A 21463-nucleotide genomic window follows, 5' to 3' on the forward strand; every position below is an offset into this window, starting at 1 on the left:
ACATAAAAATAATGCTATGTAAATTTCTACTGTATATATTAACTCTTAAATTTCATTTCAAAATAGATTAATTATGCGAAATATATATTTCGTTCCAAAACCACTAAGATTATTATCCAATCCACACCCCCCTTTTAATTAGTTCTAAGAAAATTTATGGTCCCTGTGCAAGTGGCCAAGTGTGCACTCCCTGAGTTGTTTTTTATACAGTCATGTCGCTATTAATTAATTTCATCCTTATTAACAAAAAGCGAAGTTAATAAGGCGACTTTATCTTTAATTATAATCACTAATCTTTCGCTGGCTGCTAGAACTTTGATAAGAACACATTGTCAAGAGTAGTTGTTTTAATTAATTAACTTTCATATGCTATACATATCTTGTATGATACCATGATATTTTTTATTAACTATATATTCTTTTTGCGAATATATGATATATATATATGTATGTGAGAAATGAATTTGAGAACGGTGCAGGAATATAATTTTATATCTGTCGTTGGAAGTAATATAGTTTTATTTATGTTATTATGATATATTATGTATTGTAAAAGTTTTGTATAGGTTAATTTACTAGGTTTTTCTTTTTTCATAATACATAATGCATGAGCATTTTAAATATTTTTTTTGGATAATTTTTATAAAAAATTATATAATTTTTAAGATTATTTTATTAATATTTTGATTTTTTTGGTTTCTATGATTTTTGTAAAAAAATATTAAGAAAAGAAAAACAAAAGTACAAGAAGGAAGAAGAATTGAAGATAGATGTAGAGAGAATTTGTGGATCTGTCAACTATGATCTCTTCACATTTCAATAAGCATAACTTAAAATATAGAGGTCTAAATAACGTGTTCTAGCAGCATTAAAAAGACAACTTTTAAAATTTTGCAACAATATATAATAGTCTATGATTACTCTCTGGAATTACGACGCTAAACACCATGAAAGTGGTGTTAAATGCTAGTTTGCGTCTTAGCACCACTCCATGTAGGAGTCTCGACGCTAAACGCCAGACAAGCAGCAAAAAGTCACGGATTGTATCAAAACTGGCACCAAACGCCACCCAAATGACGCTAAACACTGGCAGCCCAAGTCCAATTTCATGTTTATATAAAGGAAGCAACGCGCAACTCTATGGAGGGGACTCTCTTTTCCGTTTTTCTTCACTTCATTAGTTTTAGGTTTTATATTAGATTAGGATTTGGATTTTTTTGCATCATGGGCAACTAAACTTCTGTTATTAAGGTTAGGAGCTCTATTTATTTTGATGTATTAATATTATTGTTCTTCTATTTTTATTAATGCATTGATTTTTATTTAAGAATTGAGTTTCGTTCTTCATCTTAAGAATTAGAGTATTTTGAAAAATAACCCTAATCTAAATTAAATCCCTTTGAATCTTGAAAAAGTTAAATTATTAGAATTAAAACTTGAAACTCTTTTCTCATAATTCTTCAATTACCTGGACTTAATGTGATACGTGACATATAATTGGATTATTTCTGAGTTCTTAAGAATTGTGTGGTCTTTAAACTAGAGTTCGAACTTAATCTTTTAACACAATTAATTGATCAAGGAATTGATGGATGGTTAACCAGGTTAGAAGAAATTGAATTGTCAAGGACTTAGAATTCAATTACCTAGGGTTTGTCATGAATTAAATCTTTTCATGATTATGATAAATGACAATAATTGTTAATTCTAAAATTTAAATATATCTGATACCTTAACTACCTTTATCATATTATTTTCTTAACAAATTTTAGTTTGTTCTTGTTAAATTTTATGTTTTCATATTATTTACTATTGAAATCCTTATTTTTTATTGTCTGACTAGAATAATAATCAATTGACTATTTCTTGTTTAATTTGTTAATTTTTGTGAGAATGATAATCTACTCTCGTGATATTACTTGATATGATTTGGTGCACTTATCGATAGTCTGTAATTTTAAAAATTCGCATCACTTCACTAATATAAATAAACTTATGTATTATTTTGTTTTATAAATTAAATAAATATACATTTGTTAGTAAATAAATGTTGGCTTTATTTTCTCTAAGCTAGTTTTCTTTTAAAAGTGCCAAACATAGTTTAATGTTATTAGTTTTGGCCAATAAGGTTAATTTTTGGCTATATTCATTATGATTTTTTTAATGATATTTTTTAACTCATTAAACTAAAGATTAATGTATTACAAATCAAAATTTTATTTAAAAATTTATTATTAACTAAAAAATTATTATTTGTACAGAACAAAAATTTAAACTCTCTCGATACTTATTTAAATAAACAAATAAACTGATCATTTAACTAATTAAAATTAATTTATTATAATAAATTATTAATTTATGCAAAATTAGTGAATGAGATGACATCTCATCGATAAATAAAAACATATAAAACAAAGTTACATGATCAATTATTTAGTTAAGAGAACAGAATATTCAAATAATAACATCTTTATATAAAGATAATATTATAAACTCTTAAATAATTAATAAAATATATTTAGTCAAATATATTAATTTATCTAATGATTCATAATATTATCTTTATGTAGAGATGTCATGAGAATATCATCCTTAGTTAAATCTCGACTCAAAATATTGGAGATCATGGTGTTGATGCTTCATGTAGTATTTCATTTAGATTCTTGCTCCATAATTATTGCGATATTGCTTCCCCCACTGAGAAATGTCTAAATAATATATATAGTCTAAATCGAAATATAAATCAAATTAAAACACAATATGTATGCATGTGGCTCAAGTAATCATTATTCCTTATTAGCTAAGAATATTAATAATTCACACGAGCAATAATATAGACAAATTAAAACACAATTTTTTTTGTGTCCAAACTCAATTGATGCATGATGTCTTAACTAAAGACCATCGATCAACGATGCCACAAAATTTTTAGAAATGAATTGAAGTTGCTATGCAACTTCTCAAAAGAAATCACTTTCATGTGGCCCGAAAACCACGTTGTAGAAGAAAATAATAATAATAATAATAATAATAATAATAATAATAATAATAATAATAATAATAATAATAAATAGGACAATATAAAGCAGACGGTGCTGGCTGCATGTGGAAGTCCTGGTCAAATTTTCAAGGGGGAAAAATCAGCCACCAAAGTGGGTTCAATCGTCACTAGAATAGTTAAGGCAATTCATCAACGCAACCAATTAAGAGTGAAAGTAGACAACATTTTCATGTCTTATTATATTTTTTTTTAAATTTTAATCAATATCAGAACTTTAATAATAAGAATCGATTAAAGTATCACAACCAATTATCTCATATGAAATTAATATTTAAAAATTATTAAATAATTTAATTTAATTAAATTATCCTATAATAAATTTTAATTTTTTAACCATATATTAATTTTATATAAAAATAATTACACAAAATTTTTTTTAATAAATTGATTTGGTTTGAGACAAAGTTATAATTTTTAACAATATCTTGTATCTTCACATGCTTAATTTGTATTATGAACTAATATATAAAAAAAACATTTGAGTAAATAATATGTAAATACTCCTATAAATATTAAAAAATATTTAAAAGCATATTTTAAAATATAGATAATTGGAGTTAATCTTACCTACACTTTGTATATTTCCGAGAAAAAAGGAACCAAGAGAGAAGTTAGCTATGATGTGGACTAAAAGCTGAGATCAAACAGGGAAAAAAAGTGGCATAAGGTTGGTAATTAAAATATTCAAAATTTAAAAAAAAAAGATTATTTTTTATTTTATATGGTTAATTCTAATATTTAAGCACTATATATACCACCCTATCCCCAAACTTTAATATTCACAGAGCAACTAAACACACTACAGAGACTAGAAGAAGAGGCATATACAAAAAGAGAGTTATTAAGTTTTGAGTTCTGAGTTTTGTGAGATGGAAGACTTCCCAGTGATCAATTTTGAGAAGCTGAATGGTGAGGAGAGAAAAGCCACCATGGAGAAAATCAAGGATGCTTGTGAGAATTGGGGATTCTTTGAGGTATTACATATTATAATTAACCACATTCATTTCTAGATCATTATAAATGTTACAAATACTTCATGTGATTTTGTTGGTAAATATGATTATGATATGTTTGTAGTTGGTGAATCATGGAATACCCCATGATATGATGGACACTGTGGAGAGGTTGACCAAGGAACACTACAGAAAATGTATGGAACAGAGGTTTAAGGAAGCTGTTGCAAGCAAAGGCCTTGAAGCTGTTCAATCTGAGGTCAAAGACATGGATTGGGAGAGCACTTTTCACTTGAAACACCTCCCTCAATCAAACATTTTTGATATTCCTGATCTCTCTGATGAATACAGGTTCCTCTACTCAACACAAACTTTTCTTTTTCCTTTTTCTCTCTCATCAATTTCTTCATTTGTAAAGCCACCTTTAATCTCCTTTAAGGTTCAAATTAAATAAATAGTAATACTACATGTACAAGTGAAGGAGATTAATGTAATTTTCTTTCATAATTGTTTTTAAAATGAGATTATTATGTGGTGGAAACTCTGCCGTCGATTTTACATGAAGTTGATAACTAAAAGCTGTTAGATGATTTAACTGATTTGACTAAATTTTCATCTAATGGCTCTCAGCTATCAACTTCACGTGAAGTCGACTGCATTTAAGTTTTCACCTAATTATATACATTGCATGACATGTTGCACCCAATGAAATTGAAGCTAAATTACTTGGGGCTAATAATGGTGCAGGAAGGTGATGAAGGAATTTGCTTTGAAGTTGGAGAAACTAGCAGAGGAATTGTTGGACTTGTTGTGTGAGAATCTTGGACTAGAGAAAGGGTACCTCAAGAAGACCTTCTATGGATCAAGTGGACTACCCACTTTTGGTACCAAGGTTGCTAACTACCCTCCATGTCCTAAACCTGACCTTGTTAAGGGTCTTAGGGCCCACACCGACGCCGGCGGCATCATCCTCCTCTTCCAAGATGACAAGGTCAGCGGCCTCCAGCTTCTCAAGGACGGAAACTGGATTGATGTGCCGCCGATGCGCCATTCCATTGTCGTCAATCTTGGTGACCAACTTGAGGTAACTTTCTAGATCTTTTGGTTATAGCAGTTCTGATAGTGTCACTAAATCATTTTTTTTTAAATTAAACAGATTGAAAAATAGATATGAATAGTTATATTTTTAACATTATTTTTTATTTAAAATAAAAAAAATTATGTCAAATTAATATAGAAAACATAATAAATCCACAAAATATTTATCCATTTTGTGTGATTCATATGAATTATATCAAAGAATAATAATGTATGCATTATTGGGTAAAAAAAAACAGGTAATCACAAATGGAAAGTACAAGAGTGTGGAGCACCGTGTGATTGCACAAACAGATGGGACCAGAATGTCCATAGCCTCATTCTACAACCCTGGCAGTGATGCTGTCATCTACCCTGCCCCAGAATTGTTGGAGAGAGAGGAAGAGGACAAGAAACACATGTACCCTAAGTTTGTGTTTGAAGACTACATGAAACTCTATGCTAGACTCAAGTTCCATGCTAAGGAGCCAAGATTTGAAGCTTTCAAAGCATCTAATAATGTCAATCTGGGTCCAATTGCCACTGCTTAATTATTAAATAATATTTATCTTTATTTTATTAGTGTTGTTACTATAAGTAGAAAGATGTTTGATTTGCTTCATGAGTGGATCCGAAGTGAACAAATATGAATAGCTCATTAAGGAATATAATAATGTACTGTATGTTTGCTATATATATATAGTGGTTGAGGTGTTACCATGTACTGTGCAACAAAAATATATATGGGTTATTTCACAATAAAAAATTAGGTTTGATTATTAAATTAGTCTCTATAATTTTATTAAATTTATAATTAAATTTTTATATTTATTTTAGTTAAATTTTTATATTGTTTTTAATTTTGTAATTAGATCTTTATTAATATAAAAAAATATTAAAGTTAATAAAATATTTTTTTATAAATTAAAAGTATCTATAATTAAAAATTTAATTAGATATTTAATTATATATTTTTTAGGAGAAATATTTATTAATTTTAACATTTTTGATACAGAAATAATCTAATTACAAAATTAAAAATTGTATAGAAACTCAATAAAAAAAATATAGGAATCTAATTATAAATTTAATGAAACTATAAAAATCAATAAAATAATAAAACTTAAAAAAATATCATAGGACATTTAATTTGTATTTGTATTTTTTATTTTTAAATTTTTTTTAAAAGAATAAAAAAACAGTAAAAGCAGTAAAACACATCTATAGTTACTTGTTTTTGGCAGAAATATTTATTAATTAATTTGATGGATTGCACACAAAAATGAGCGATTTTCTCGCTCCTCATTTATTATCGTTGTTTAATTTCTTTGGCTCTATCTGCTAGCTATTACTATTCTTCTCTTTAACTGGCTTTATATAAAGGCAATAAACTTGTTGGCCAAGTTGGGTTTTGGACCACTAATGATTATGACGTTAAATAATAATGGACACAAGGTTGTTAATGCGTTGATGAATTTTCAAAATGGTATATGTTTTTATTAGGCTGGAAAATTGTTCATCTTAGGTGTAAACAATTTGACTATATCTTTTGAAGATTATTAAATTTTTGTTTTATTAACTAACATGTTTTGCATAATTTTGACATGTTAACAATATAGTTAGCATGCGTGCATCAAGTGAGATTACCACAAAAAAAAAAAAGTATCTTTATTGAGAGCGCATGCAAATCAACTCTTGCTACAATAACTTGTGATGCTTGGGATAAATTAGACCGGATAAACTAATTGATAAGGATATCTATTATATATCTCCAATTTTAAGGTCAAATTTGTCACATACCACTTTTTTATTGTAATTGAAATCAAATCTTTTCCTTTAAAATCAAAGAATTCTCCTCTCTTCTCTCTTCCTTTCTCTATCTCTCATTTCTTCGCTCAATCTATCTCTCTTATATATCATTATCAATAACTAATTACGAATTTGACAATCAAAATATACAACATAACATTCTCTTATTGTATTTAAATTAAATTAAAATTAAAACTGAAATACTAAAATTGAAATATAGCTATATTATATATCATATTTATATATCTATTATATATTACTAATTTTAAGGCCAAAATGTGCTACATGTCACTCCCTCATTACAATTAAAATCAAATCTTTTTCTCCAAAATTAAAGAACTCTCCCCACTTCTCTCATCCTTTCTCTCTCTCTCTCATTCCTTCACTCACTCTATCTCTCTTATATATCATTATCATTATCAATGACTAAATTACGATTTTAACAGTCAAAATATACAATATAACATTCTCTAATTGTATTTAAATTAAATTAAAATACTAAAATTGAAATCTAGCTATATTATATATTATATTTATATATTTACTAACTAATTTAATAACTAAAATGTGTCATATTACACTCTCTTATTAAAATTTAGAGAAAATATTTTTCTCTAAAATTAGTAAACATCCTTCTTATATTTTCTTATCTACCACTCTTTTTTTCTATTTTTCTCTATCCTTCTTATTCTATATATAATTTATAATTCATATTTTATATTAGTAATTTGACAAATCAAAATTTGTCACTACATATTTTCATTATAATTAAAATAAAAATTTTTCTCAACTTTTAAAATTAACAAACTCCCTTTCTCATTCTTCTTCTTTATCTTTCTCTCTCTTTTCTCTCATTCTCTATTTTTCTCTACCTTTATGTTCTACAAAAAATAAAATTAATAACATAATATAATTTAAATAAAAAATATTATTATATACATATGTTTTATTTAAATTTAAATTTTTACTGCTTATCTTTTTAATATATATTTTTACTTCTTTTCTTTTAAATATTTATTATATATAATTTAAAAAAATACTAATGTTGTGATTAAAAGTAAGAATCAAGATTCAATTGTTTTTAAAAGAATGAGTTAATTTTATAAATATCAATATAAATTTTTTATGTTAATATCTAATTATATTTTTATATATATAAAAATATATTATTTTTAAATAGCAAGTATAAAAATTAATTATTTCTATTTGTGCAACAAACTTAATACCTAATCAAATATAAAAATATACACGTTAAATTCTTTTAAATTTTAGATAACGAATGTTAAGATTAAGTAAAAAACTTAAACTCTTTCATTTGAAAATAATAACTAAAAAATTTATTATTTAAATTTATTTAAGATTCTGGTCTTCTTAGCCGACGGGGACTTTTATCCCTTAAAATCATTTTATAAAAGTCGTTTAATGTTATAAATTTTTTGTGTTATAATCTATAATATTAAAATCTACATAATTTTAAAAGACTTATATTCCCATAATAGTATTACGAGTAAAAATACTAATATATACTATATAGAATCAAAGTAAAGAGAAGCAATGAACATATATAAGAGATAGTAGAACGGTGAACGTGAGTGATAAGTGTATATAATATTAGTGAATAGTAATGTAGTGCCCTTCTTAGTTATTCTATGATCTGTTAGCTTTGTTTTGGTTTATGATTGGCTTATGGAAAGGACCGAGCTTTTTTTTTAATTAAAAAAAAAACAAGTAGTAGGAGTTTTTTTTTATTATCAAAATTTTTCAGTAACTTTAGTTTAGTTAATACTTAAATTTTTTAGATCAGTTACTGTCACTTCTTTCATTAAGTGTTACTAAAATTAAGAGTTCACAGTTCTTAAGTAGTTTTAGCTTTTCTTTTTTCTTGGACATAAGTTGATTATTTAATATTCTAATTTGATTGAAATAATATTTTGTTTCCAATTCTTTAAAAAAATGAATAGGTAAATTTTTTTTTATTATATACGATATCTCTCAACTTGACAGATAAAATAAGTTAATTCAACATGCATGAACTATTTTGACCCACCAAAAATCTACTTAATAATAAGATAGTGCGTTGATAACAAATTCTTTAATATATGACTTATCAACTTGGCCCATAAAAAAATTATTATAAACTTTATATATTTTGATACTTTTAATAAGTTAAAATAATATTAAGCTATTTGGAAAATTTATAAAAAAATTAATTAATAAATATAATAGAATATTACCTGCATAATCTTAAAAAAGGCCATACCAAGTATTTTTATATTAAGTTCAACAACAACAATAATAATCACGACAACTGCACAATAATAAGGCATAAAATACACAGCAAATAATAAAAAGAAAATCAAGCCGACATGGGAAAAAAAAAACTAATATATACATCTGATTCCACGAAATTCATGATCACATATCATAATCATAATTATATACATATATATCCACTATGTTATCTCTTTCAGACACAGGGGCTTATCATCCTTGTAAGCGAGCATTCAACTTCAAAAGTTGAGATCCCACACTTTTTATGGGATATTTTTAAAGCCGAAAGCGAGTATTATTATTATTATTAGAATGAGCATATTGAATTATTTTTTAATTGGTTAATATTAGTTAATATTTTATTTTATAAAATATTTTTAAAATTTTTTATTTTTAGAGAATTTGAGATTTAAGTTAAAATGTAGGATTTAGAATTAAGATTAAGTTTAGAATTTTAAATTTTAAATTTATAATAAAAAATAAATTAAGAAACATTATTGATTGATATGGATTAAAAAATTAACTTTTTAATTGAATTATTATTATTATTATTATTATTATTATTATTATTATTATTATTATTATATTGAGGCCTTGAGGGAGATAAGTAAGGTGGAGATAGCTAAGATCATATACTATATTTGCTTATATAATCATAACATTTGTCATAAATTGCCTCAACAAAGATAGACATAGAAATGACATTATATTCGAGAGAATGAAGCTCAACCTCACATAACTAGAAATGAATAGTTTATATAAGTGTAAGGAAGCACTACTCATCACTATTGTTGTGGGAATGCAACTTTTCCGCAATTTAAAAGAAAAAGGGTGAGGTAGAAGAAGATAATTAAATTTATTCTTTAAAATTTTAAATTAGTAATATTAGCTTTTCTGCCAACAATAACACATTATCCTTTTAGTATTCATCTCGAATGCCCTCAACATGAATTGATTGTCGCCTGTCGCCGTATCCTCCCTCAACCGCTCTCTCTACCGCACCATTCTCTTCCGCATCCAATCATGTTCGCTCTGACGTGAGCAGCTCTTCGAGCAGCACCTTTTCCGTGCCACTGTGTCAATTTTTTTCTCCGCATCTAATCTTAATGGCTGCGATGAGCAACATCAATCGCAGCTAATTGCTGGATTTACGAATTGAGCCATTTATAAGGCCTTAGAAAAAAAACATCCGAATGAATTAAAAAAAATATCTACTAAAACACAAAAGAAATATCCAATAAAGCACAAAAGAAATTAAACATCCAAATGATCCATGAAAATAGTTGTGAGGTCTTTTTTTTGTATCATTGAATCTTTTGTTCTAGCCTATACTATAGTTTTTTAAAATTGATTAGTACTCTAATTGATTACCTAACAAAGTTATTGGTAAAATTAGTAAGACGAGTAATATAAGTTTAGTTTTAACTGCTAATTAATATGAAGGTTTAGTAGATGAATCTCACTACTCCTCTAAAATTATATTCTCACTTTAAAAAAAAAAATACATTATTAATTACCCTTAGATTAAAATAATGGAGTTCACAAATAATAAAAGTTATAAATTTAAAGATAATTAAAGCATTACTTTATTATTTTACTAGGATTTTTTTTTATTAGATAATGACGATTTAGTCGACAAAATAATTCAAAGAAGTATTTACAAGATTAATATTTCAGATTCCAACTTAAGTATATAGAGAAAATGTATTATTTACTTATTAAGTGCCTCTTTTAAAAACAGAAAGAAAAAATGAAATAAAAACTCATGTAAATCTTAAAAAGAAAAAAACTCTTACATAAAAGATCGTATTAAATATATAATTATACATGTATTTTTTTTATCAATTTAAATTTAAAAAAAAATACGATATGATTTTACTACCTAAACTTTTTGTTAGAAGGAATAAACGCTGTTCATAAGTTGTTATGGGGACAAGCCGAGTATCACGATCTACGAAAAATGAAGAATTTCTTTGTCCTTCACATCAAAACATTCATGTTAAATATACAGGTTAGTCATTAGGGAGTTAATTAATAAATGTATATAGGTTGCATAGTAGTAGCTTCCCTTTGTTAGTGGATAATGATCGAAAATTAATGCCACGATGAGCGAGACAAGAAAATTATACAGCAAAGAACTCCTTACTATGAAACATTATGATTATCACTTTTTAATTATTTTGGGTTAGAGAAATACGAAGAAAAAGAAAAAGAAAAATCTTTACCACTTTATTTGAATTCTCCCCTTTTGTTTGTGTTTTAGAACCTACCGCAATAATGCAATTACCTAACATTATTTTGATCATAGATAATATCTTGGAGACAAAATAGTGAACCTTTTTCTATATATATATTTTGTCGTTATTATATGTTTCGTGTCCTTACATTTTAGGAGTCAATTTGGACCACTAGTTTTGTTAGTTTGTTACTAGCTAGTTAGCGGAGTCAATTATATTGGACTTTCATATATAAATTAAATATATTTGAATTTTCTTGTAAGTTATAACCACATACACTGTCATATAAGTCATTGACTGATCAAGAATGGCTTCTCTTTGAGATTGAAGTGGACCTGTGTGATGTGTGTGTCCTGTTACAAAACTATATATGAATTAACAAAATTAAGTCAACATACTTTATTGAAAAATATTAGATTGAGTGATACCAAATAAAGTAATTTTTTTTTTTCGGATTTGCATAATAATTAAGTCAACTTTACTTTACGAAAAGTAAGATAGATTAGTTGATGTCGCACATAATATAAGCGTGCGGTGTTCTTAAGTTTAGGGTTCATCTTTTATTTCGCCTACTATTATTAATTATTATTTATTAATTAGTAGAGCAATGCTACATGGATTGAAAATTTTCTGCATGAATTGGTTACTACTTACTGCCGATGACCAATTTCATGTTACCAAAAGCAAAACCTAGATTTTAGTTCCAATAAAATCAATGCCCAACCTAAGTGTAATTTCCATTTCAAGGGCAAAAATAATGGCACGTGTCTTTTGTATGCTATGTATGTATAGTAGTTCATTCTCTATAGTTTACGAAGTATGCCTGTATATAAGGTACATTTTAAATACGACATTCATTGATAATCATATCTTAATAAAAAATTAAAAAAAAAATTTTTGAACACATTTAGACACACTTAAATATTATTATGTGTCAGTATATATATCTAATTTTATTTTTAATATATATTTTTGACATGAGTTTAGAAATAATATATATTATTAATTACTAAAATAAAAATATTTTAAATATTTTATATAATTAAAAAAATTAAAAAATAATTTATATTTTAATATCAATAAAATACTAAAATATAATTATAATTTATTTAAAAAATATTTTATATTATATATATATATATATATATATATCATGTCTCTTTATTTTATAAAAATTTTAAATTCATGTGCCCACATATCCTAGACATATCCTATATCGTATCGTATCTTTGTGTCTGTTCATGCATCATAATCAATAATCAATTCCCATTTACTTTACAAACGAGCATAGCCAAACACATGTAGAAGAATTTCACTTCTTTATTCCGTTGCTCACAAGGTTTGGAAAGGGAGGAGATGAAGGGACACTAGGTGGAAGAATTAAATTTTAAGAAGCTTTTAACAAAATTATTATTAAGATAAAATATATTTTTTATTTCTAAAATTTATTAAAAGTTTGTTTTTTGGGCCAACACACATCACAAATTTTAAGAATGTTATAGAATGTGGACACTTTTGACCATCATACATACCATCATCTTTAAGGAATGTTATAGCATGTTATATCATGAGCCATTTTGTAAATAATTAGCTACCCAAATAATCAATCCATCGTAGTAAAATAATTAAATTCGTAATAGTCCAATAATCTAACTTATTCAAAGTAGTATAATGAAAAAAGTCTATAAAATGCTAAATATGAAATTTTATATGCAATAATTAATTGGTAATTGATTTTTTATGGTCTAATTGCATAATTGTTTTTATATTTAATATAAGATGTCATTAGAGTCACCAAAAAAATATAAGATGTCATTATCATTCAATCAAATAGTCATTCTCCTAATTAAATATGCCTCACTTTTTTTTTTCCTTTTGGTTTGGTCTTGTTGTTTCTTCTGGGCTAATAAGAAGCTTACATTCATCATGGGCCCCAGTAGCTAAAAGCTCTTACGTAACTGAAATCTCATAATGATCTTGTAGCCCAAATAGAGTCCAAATAGCAAAGTGTGCTGAAAAGTTTGGCCACCTAGTTCTCTTGGTAGTTATTCATTTAACCAACAAAAAAGAAAGATAAAAGATCTTATGTCTTATCTAGTCAAAGATCAGAATTCAGAAAATTCAATTCCAAAGGAACGAACGTTATGGACAAGTCCCCCGAACAAAAAATAATTCCATGGTTAAGTTTTTGTTTTTGGCATTGAACGGAGGCTAAAGCCCCAAAAGAAAAAAAAATAGATACAAGTGATTTGGGGTAAAGAAGACTCTCTTTCAACCTCGTAGAATATTCTAGTGATTTTCTCTGAAGGAGAGTCCTATAACAAACGAATCCCACTAGAGAGCTAATAGAATATTTGTACAATGTGTACAATGAGTTATTTATTTGGCTCAATATGAGTTAAAAAATGAATATACAAAGTAAAATACTACTAATTTCTCAAACACAATACACTCATTCTATACAGAATAAACATCCGGATACCAGAGATAATAAATATCTAATATCTTACTGAATCGAACATCCCTAACTCCCATTATACACATTATACAGATACTCCATTGACTTTCTATACTCCTTCATAACAAAATTATCTTCCAACTCTAAACTCATTTTTGCTAGACAATTAGTGTATTTATTGTTCCCTCTAAAAAATTTACTTTGTATTGCTAATGATTTCCGTCATGATTTTAATTTAGTTATAACAAAAAACCAAGACGGATATCATTAGCCAACTAATCCGATCAAAAGTTTACTTTGTATTGCCAATAAAGTGGGAAATATTTGAGACATTATATGGTTAAGACTTAAGAACAAGTCGTATAGAAACTGATCTTAAAATAATATATAGTCATGGTACTAGTAAAGCTTCAATTGAATTACAAAGTGATCAAATTGTGCGAATTAAATTGAACATTTACACATAAAATTATTTGTTGAATCTTAATGCTATTTTTTAAATATCAACACTGCACTTATCTCCTTCCGAAGCAACAGCTTAAGGCCCAGATAAAAAGTCCATCGGCTGTGAAGAGGTGCATCACATTAAGTTTAGAAGGAAAAGAAAAATTCCTCGAAATGGAGTTTAATTTCTTGCAATCCTTCAACCAGCAGTCCTTAATTATAGTTTCAATCCAACCTAGAAAGAAATAATGTAAAACATAATGTCAATTCTTTTCACTAACGTTATCAAAGAATTTTAACTAAAGGTAATTTTTTTGTTTAATTATTTTTAGCAATAAACATTGTAATCTAGTTATATAAAACCTTGCGTGCTATACTAACTGTGTAGGAATGTTTCACCCTTAACTTATATATACTTCCCGTAAGATTAATTTTTATTTGCGGAGATTAATGCTAGCAATTATTTTTTGCTCAAATTATAGGTAAATTACTTAGTGCCATTACAAATTTTGCAGATCATCATGAAACACGGTCGTTAATATATTATATATAAATAAAGTCCATTGTGTAATCTTTTTTGTTTCAAGCATATATAATAGGTTCTATTACCACTATTTAATTCCCAATCATTTTTCATATTTATTATTATGTTACGTATTTGAGAATTATTATTACACAACTCTCATTCCTCTTCATTCATTCTTGGATTTTCTCGTCCATACAAACCAAAAAAAAATTGTGAAATGTGCATTAAGCTAGTCCTGCAAATTAATCAGTGATACTCTCTATACATAAAATTAATAGTTAAAAATTATTAAATAATAATTATTTAATCATTTTTAATTATCAATTTTATATGAAAATAACTATATATAAATTAAATAAGACTATACTAACACTAATATATTATAAATAATATTTTTATGCATGAACTGAAGGAAAGAAACAACACATAACAATGTATATATGGAGCAAACTTTTTTTTTTTAATTTTTCTAGCTTTCTTGAATAATTCTCCGAGCCTCGAGAAAAAAATCAAGAAGTATCTACACTCATTTCAGATGAATGGGGTAGCAGCATAGAAAAAAATAATAATAAAGGATGATAGGCACATACAGAAAGTGCCTAACCAATGAAGTAGAGTATGTACTACAAGAACTATATATAACAATAATAATTATATAAAGATACAAGCAATAACAATGCTGATCTATTAATAACCACTACATATTCTAATATATTTTTTTTTTTTTTCCTTAATAATAAATCTTATTCTTGAAAATGATGGGAATGATAATGGAGTCTGCCGCCGCAATAATGCATTGATGAATTGAAGGAGTTCATCACCTTTTCCTATTTATTCCAGATTTAATTAGCATAACACTTTTCTATGTTACCTCTTGAAAGATGAAAATGTTATAGGGAGAGGCTTGATGGTTGAAATATCAAACAACTCAACGAACCTCTGATCTGAAACTCTTGCTTTTGCAGCTGCAAAGCGTTGGTATTCATCAAACACAGAAGACAAACACCATTTCTGCAACTTCCTATAGCATCCTACTAAACACCCTGTTCGGTGCTGCATAAATACACCCCCAAAAATTAAAGATGATAACAATGATTAATTAATAATTATTATACACTTTAAGAACATCACTAGATTAGTATGCTGCAAACTAACTTTTTTTTAACTAACAACAGAAATATTTGAGAGACAATAAAAATTAACTAAATCAACCTAAAGTTGTCTTATTTTACGTTTATTAATTACTTCTGAAATAAATGCATAATACTAGATATAATAAATATATAATTTTGGATGTTATATATATGTAAAATTATAGGTGTTAAGTTAAATAAGATAATTTTAAAGTATTGTCTTTCTATTACTGAACTAACAATTAGTCAACAAATTATAATGAAAGGATACAAATTAAGAGAAAAAATAAAAAAAAAAAAGATAAATATTCACTTTTAAGAAAAACTAATTTTAGTTGTAGAATTTAGTAACAATTTCATTATGATTAGTATTTCTTTTAATTAATTTAATTACTTTTTTATGACAATTTATATGTTATAATAACAAGTTATAGAATTGTTGTGACTTTTAAAAGATCTTTATCAACGATTATAATAATTGTCATTAAAATTTTTTAATAACAAAATATAAGATTGTTGATATTTAATTTATGATATTATGCTAGCAACTATTTTATTAAATATTAAAGTAAAATAAATTATCACTAAATGTGTGTTTTTTTTTTGTCCTTGTAATGATTGTCCTATTATTTGTTGAAAAAAATTTAATTTTGTTTTTTAAAATACATCTACTTTTAACTAGATATAATATTTCAAAGAAGTGCCGCAATTTAATCAAACTAATAGTTACTTAGAAAACTTAAACACACAAACTGGAAAATGCACTTAGAAAATTGGTAAAGACAAAAAAAATAAAAATAAAAACTCACCTTCCCCCGCTTACAATGAATTATAAGTGGATGGTTCCTGACATCTGCAAATAATGGTGAGCATATTAATAAGAAAATGAGTTGTTGAAATAAATGCAGTAGCAATTAGCAAAAATAATAAAAGAGAAGGGAAGATGTATCTATTTATATATGGAAAGCATACCAAGGACAACTTTTAATGCTTCACGGATTGTGTCTTCTGGGATGTTTACAAAAGGCTCCTGTCATGAGATACACAATCTTTTTAGTATTTAATTTAATCATATTATTTCACATGATAAAAAATCTTGCCCCCTATATAGTAGCTATGTTTACATAAAATAAAAGTAAAAGTGTTTGTTAATTAAATTTTGTCATCTAAATTTATTGGTAGAAATGGAATACTATTGACAAAATCATTTTACTAAAAATAATTAAGACTTACCTCATTTAAAATTTATTAATTCTAACAGTAATTAATAGATATTAAATAAAATAAATTTTGATTATTATTTTTGTCACCTAATATTATCAAATGGGACAACAGTATATTGCTAATACCATTTAAAGAAAATATTTACCGATATATAACAAATTGGTGATAATCCTGAGTAAAAACTACACTTCTTTAATTGGCATCCAAGGGAAGCAATTATTAATCAATTTTATTTTTTATTAACAAAAAATTAAATGACCAATATTTTTATCTTGTATGTTTTGCTTTGTATTTGAATTAGTACCCACCAACTCTATTTCTTTCACTAAAAATATTGATTCTCTCACTTTTCTTTTTATTAAATCACGGTTTTTATTTTACAGATTACTTCACAGAACAAAAACTTGATACTACTAATTAGGAAAACGAAAATATTTAATAATAAAAAATAATTAATCAAAAAAATAATAATTAATAAATATTAAATAAATCAAATTCTAACATTTTTTTTTCTTTCTTTAACATTACCATTAAGAAAAATGAGTATTTATCGCTACAATTGATCATACGTTGATTTTAATTATTATTTCATAACGCACATTATCTATACTACTTTAATTTTCAATAACAAAACAGAAGTAGAAAGAAACTATTAATCAAATCAATTCTCATTCATCTATCTCACTACCTCGTTTTCCACTTAGGGATATGCAGATATTCAAGATATGCCAAAATTAGACAATGAGGTCTTCAACTAAAATAAGGAGTTTGCTACAAATTAAGTCCATCAAAAATTAAATTCAACTTATTAGATAAAGACACGACTAAAAAGTAGTATTCTGTTTCCTTGACATGGAAGGAAGATTTGAGTCCATAATTTTGTATCCAAAACAAAGTTTATAGAATTGAAACTTGAGGAATTGTCTCTTCTCATCTGTTTAAGTTCTTAAAACAAACGATTTTATGATATAATATCAAAATTTCTATAATCAAAATTATTAGAATTTTATTTTTGTTGATCTCTAGGAAAAAAAAGATTTTAAGACAGAAAAAGAAAAAAAATCTATATAAAATTCACATAAATCCCAAAAAAATTTACATAAAAAATATATTAAATATATATAATTATTTATGTGTCATCTCTTATCAATTTAAACATTTGAGTTAAGTAATTTAGCTTGAATCTCCCTCAAGTAACACATAAATTATATGTCCAAAATGAATTGTGACATATTCTCTGTATTTTTTTTTTTAACCATGTCCTTATACTTAAATGTTGTCTGTTCTTATTGTCTTTTGGTGGGTTGATAAATGATTGTGGTGTACATTCAGTGCTGTTATTAATTCCTTTCCCCTTTCTCTATCTGTACTTGCATTATGATCAGAGGGAAAATTAGTGCTTCATGGACTGAATAGATTTTTTGACATCCCATTAAACAGACAATAAGTATAATATATGCTTATCCACCAATCCATTAATTATATATTCACAAGATCAAATAATGATTGTGATCATTTTAGATAAGAAAAGAAAAATAAGGAAAAGACTTGATATGCCAGCTAGGATTCCCATCAAGCATGATATTTTCATATTCTAAAGTTGGTATACTTTCTCTCTGCACATAAGGGCCAATATTGAAGAGAACTCTTTTTATTTTAAAACAGAAGAAATTATATGCTTCACAATTGAAAAAGAATGGATGTAATAATCAGTAGCAATAGCATGACCAAAAAATATTATTGATATGACAACATAATAATGATACCCAAAAAGATGTAATAGTATAGTTCTCTTAAGATTTTGTTATGCACTATTAAAAGTTGCGACATTTTAAAGTAATATCAGAAGACTCTGTAAAATTTGTTTAATCACTATCTAAAGTTAGAATATTTTATCAAAAGATTTTAAAACAGAACAATTAAGTCTTATCTTATTAAGCGGAGTCAACTATATAAATTAGTAATATCAAATATTTTTTCCTAAATCATGTATTTGTTTAGGTTAAATGACTCTATCACTGGAAAAAGAAGAAAAATAATGACAATAACCAACTTTACAAGTTACAATATCCCCCCTTTTCCTCTCCTTTTAATTTTGCACTGCTATGTAAAAAAAAAAATCATTTAATTGAAACATTTCTTGAAGAAAAGCAGACTACTCCACAAGTTACTGATGTAATAATTAATGGTCCCATTTCATTCAATAGGCCACTAATTAATTATCCACACCAACTTGAATAAAACCTTCCAAAACATAACAAATAGATGAGACACAATTCATTTCAATTGGATTAGATATATACAATAAAATACTTTTTTTTTTAATTTAGGCTGATAAAAGAAGATACATGAATGATTATATTATTAACACATTTTTTTAAATAATAATCTCTTTTAAATTTGTTTAAATTTTTCTATAAATTTTTTTTATCTTATGATAAATTTTTTTTAGTTTAACAATGCAAGAATTAAATTCTAAATCTTTAATTATAAAAAATTTAATATTATGTTACTATATCATTTTTTTTTAAATTTAAACTAATAAGAGAAGATATATAAATCACTATATCTCTAACAATATCATTGTTATCGTTGATGGTTGATGGTTGTGCAAATCTATGAGCAAGACATAGAAACCAAACACATTCAACACAAAATAATATTAGACCCAACAGAGAAACCACCCAAAATGAAAAAATAACAAAACCAAATCATCTCCTAATTAATAATAATACAAAGAAAAACACACACAAATTAATAAAGTTCACAGATAGATAGATAGATAGATAGATACCTTATGACCCTCAATTCCAAATTGATAAAGCTTGATCCCATTTGACTTGAGGAACTCCATGTTAGCCTCTGGATATGGCTCAGGACATAGATATCTAAAAAGACCAATTAATCAAAGAAAGATTAAGAACTTAGAAGAATCCAAGAATTGGGTGGATGAAAATGAAGAAAGTGGGCAAAGGGTATTATATACATACATGATAGAGCGGAGAGCAAGGGTCTGAAGGAAGGAGAAGTTAGCAGGTTCAGGGAAACCAGACCTGAAAATGCCATTATCAACCATTGCAAAATTGAGGGGTGGAACGAATAGATCCTCACCCTCAACCTTGTGGCACCCATCAACATCACAACCACATGAATTATGATGGTGATTATGGAGTTCAGTGTCAGAGACACTTAGCTGGATCTTCTTGCACATGATCTTGTTCTCTTTGTGTTGGTGTTGAACCAGGTTTTGTTGGAGTTCTGCTACTTGCATATCAAAGTTGGAAACTCAGAAAAACACAAGATGGTGGTGTTTGTTTTGTTGTGGGATAATCAAAATAAAGGAAAGGAAACAAATAAGTGAGTAATATAAAAATAAAGTGAAGGGATCAAAGAGGATATTCCTTATGGGCTGCTTCTTTTAAATTTCTTGTATATATATATATATATATATATATATATATATATATATATATATATGTTACTGCCTCTCTCTAACTCTCAATGAATGCTTTTTTTGACAGTTGAGAAGAAAGAAACAAACTTTGGTGAAGAAAGTTTATAACTTTGTTGAGAGAATGGAAGTGGGGTGGGGTTAGTTAAAGTGGTAGACCATATGATATGATATGAGAGAAGTGAAAGAGAGAGGCCTTTATATAAACAGACATTGAGAGAGAGATGAGAATTGGAAAAGAGAGAAAGAGAGAAATTAAATTAGAGCATATAGCACACCGTTTGGCTTAGTCATAAGCCAAATGCTATTTTTCTTTTGAAAATAATGATGTGATCATCAGATCATGTCTGCCTTAGCTTTTTTTTTTTTTTTATCAATTGGTTGATTATTACTAAACTAAAACTGAATTAAGTTATACTTGTTAATAAAATGTAATTTGTTCCTTTTAATTAGTTTCTTGTAGATGTATTTAGCCTAAAAAAACTGGGTGTATCACGACCAAAAAAGGGTCTTCGGACGGCGGTCTGTGCAATGTATTAAAATTTAAAAACTAATTATATATATATGGACTCGCATAATTTAGTTAAATATATTAAATTATAAAAATATTAAATATAATACATATAAAAAAATTAGTTATTATGTATTATTTATATACAAATATATTATTTATTTAATTTATTTTTAATATATATTTTATATAAATAATTTATTTAATAATTAATTTTTAATAAGGATATAATATAATTAATTAAATTAAATAATCTAATAGTTATCATTATTTTCTAAAAATATCTTTATGCAAATAGCTAATTTATT

General features: G+C 26.1%; 2 protein-coding genes across 4 annotated transcripts; one reads left to right on the plus strand and one right to left on the minus strand.

Annotated features, from left to right (window-relative positions):
- The first annotated feature begins 3779 nt into the window (after positions 1-3779).
- Positions 3780-5875, plus strand: LOC130940323 (1-aminocyclopropane-1-carboxylate oxidase). The gene is made up of 4 exons (XM_057868436.1): positions 3780-4035; positions 4139-4365; positions 4762-5098; positions 5352-5875. Exons 1-4 carry the CDS (start codon positions 3931-3933, stop codon positions 5640-5642), a joined length of 960 nt encoding a protein of 319 aa, XP_057724419.1. The 5' UTR covers positions 3780-3930; the 3' UTR covers positions 5643-5875.
- Positions 5876-14227: 8352 nt separating this feature from the next.
- LOC130941469 (probable tyrosine-protein phosphatase DSP4) lies at positions 14228-20647 on the minus strand. Of its 3 annotated transcripts, none has more exons than XM_057869988.1 (6): positions 20184-20647; positions 19988-20081; positions 16942-16999; positions 16779-16822; positions 15708-15889; positions 14228-14545 (listed from the first exon to the last, which is right to left on the minus strand). In XM_057869988.1, the coding sequence occupies exons 1-6, from the start codon at positions 20462-20464 to the stop codon at positions 14536-14538; spliced, it is 669 nt and encodes a 222-aa protein (XP_057725971.1). In that variant the 5' UTR covers positions 20465-20647; the 3' UTR covers positions 14228-14535. The 3 variants fall into 3 exon arrangements, with proteins under 3 accessions (XP_057725971.1, XP_057725972.1, XP_057725974.1); XM_057869989.1 differs by having other exon boundaries at positions 15774-15889; positions 20184-20644; XM_057869991.1 differs by lacking the exon at positions 14228-14545 and adding an exon at positions 15244-15663 and having other exon boundaries at positions 15774-15889; positions 20184-20644.
- Positions 20648-21463: the final 816 nt, after the last annotated feature.

This window comes from Arachis stenosperma, chromosome 7 (genome assembly GCF_014773155.1).
Source record: "Arachis stenosperma cultivar V10309 chromosome 7, arast.V10309.gnm1.PFL2, whole genome shotgun sequence".
Taxonomy (NCBI): domain Eukaryota; kingdom Viridiplantae; phylum Streptophyta; class Magnoliopsida; order Fabales; family Fabaceae; genus Arachis; species Arachis stenosperma.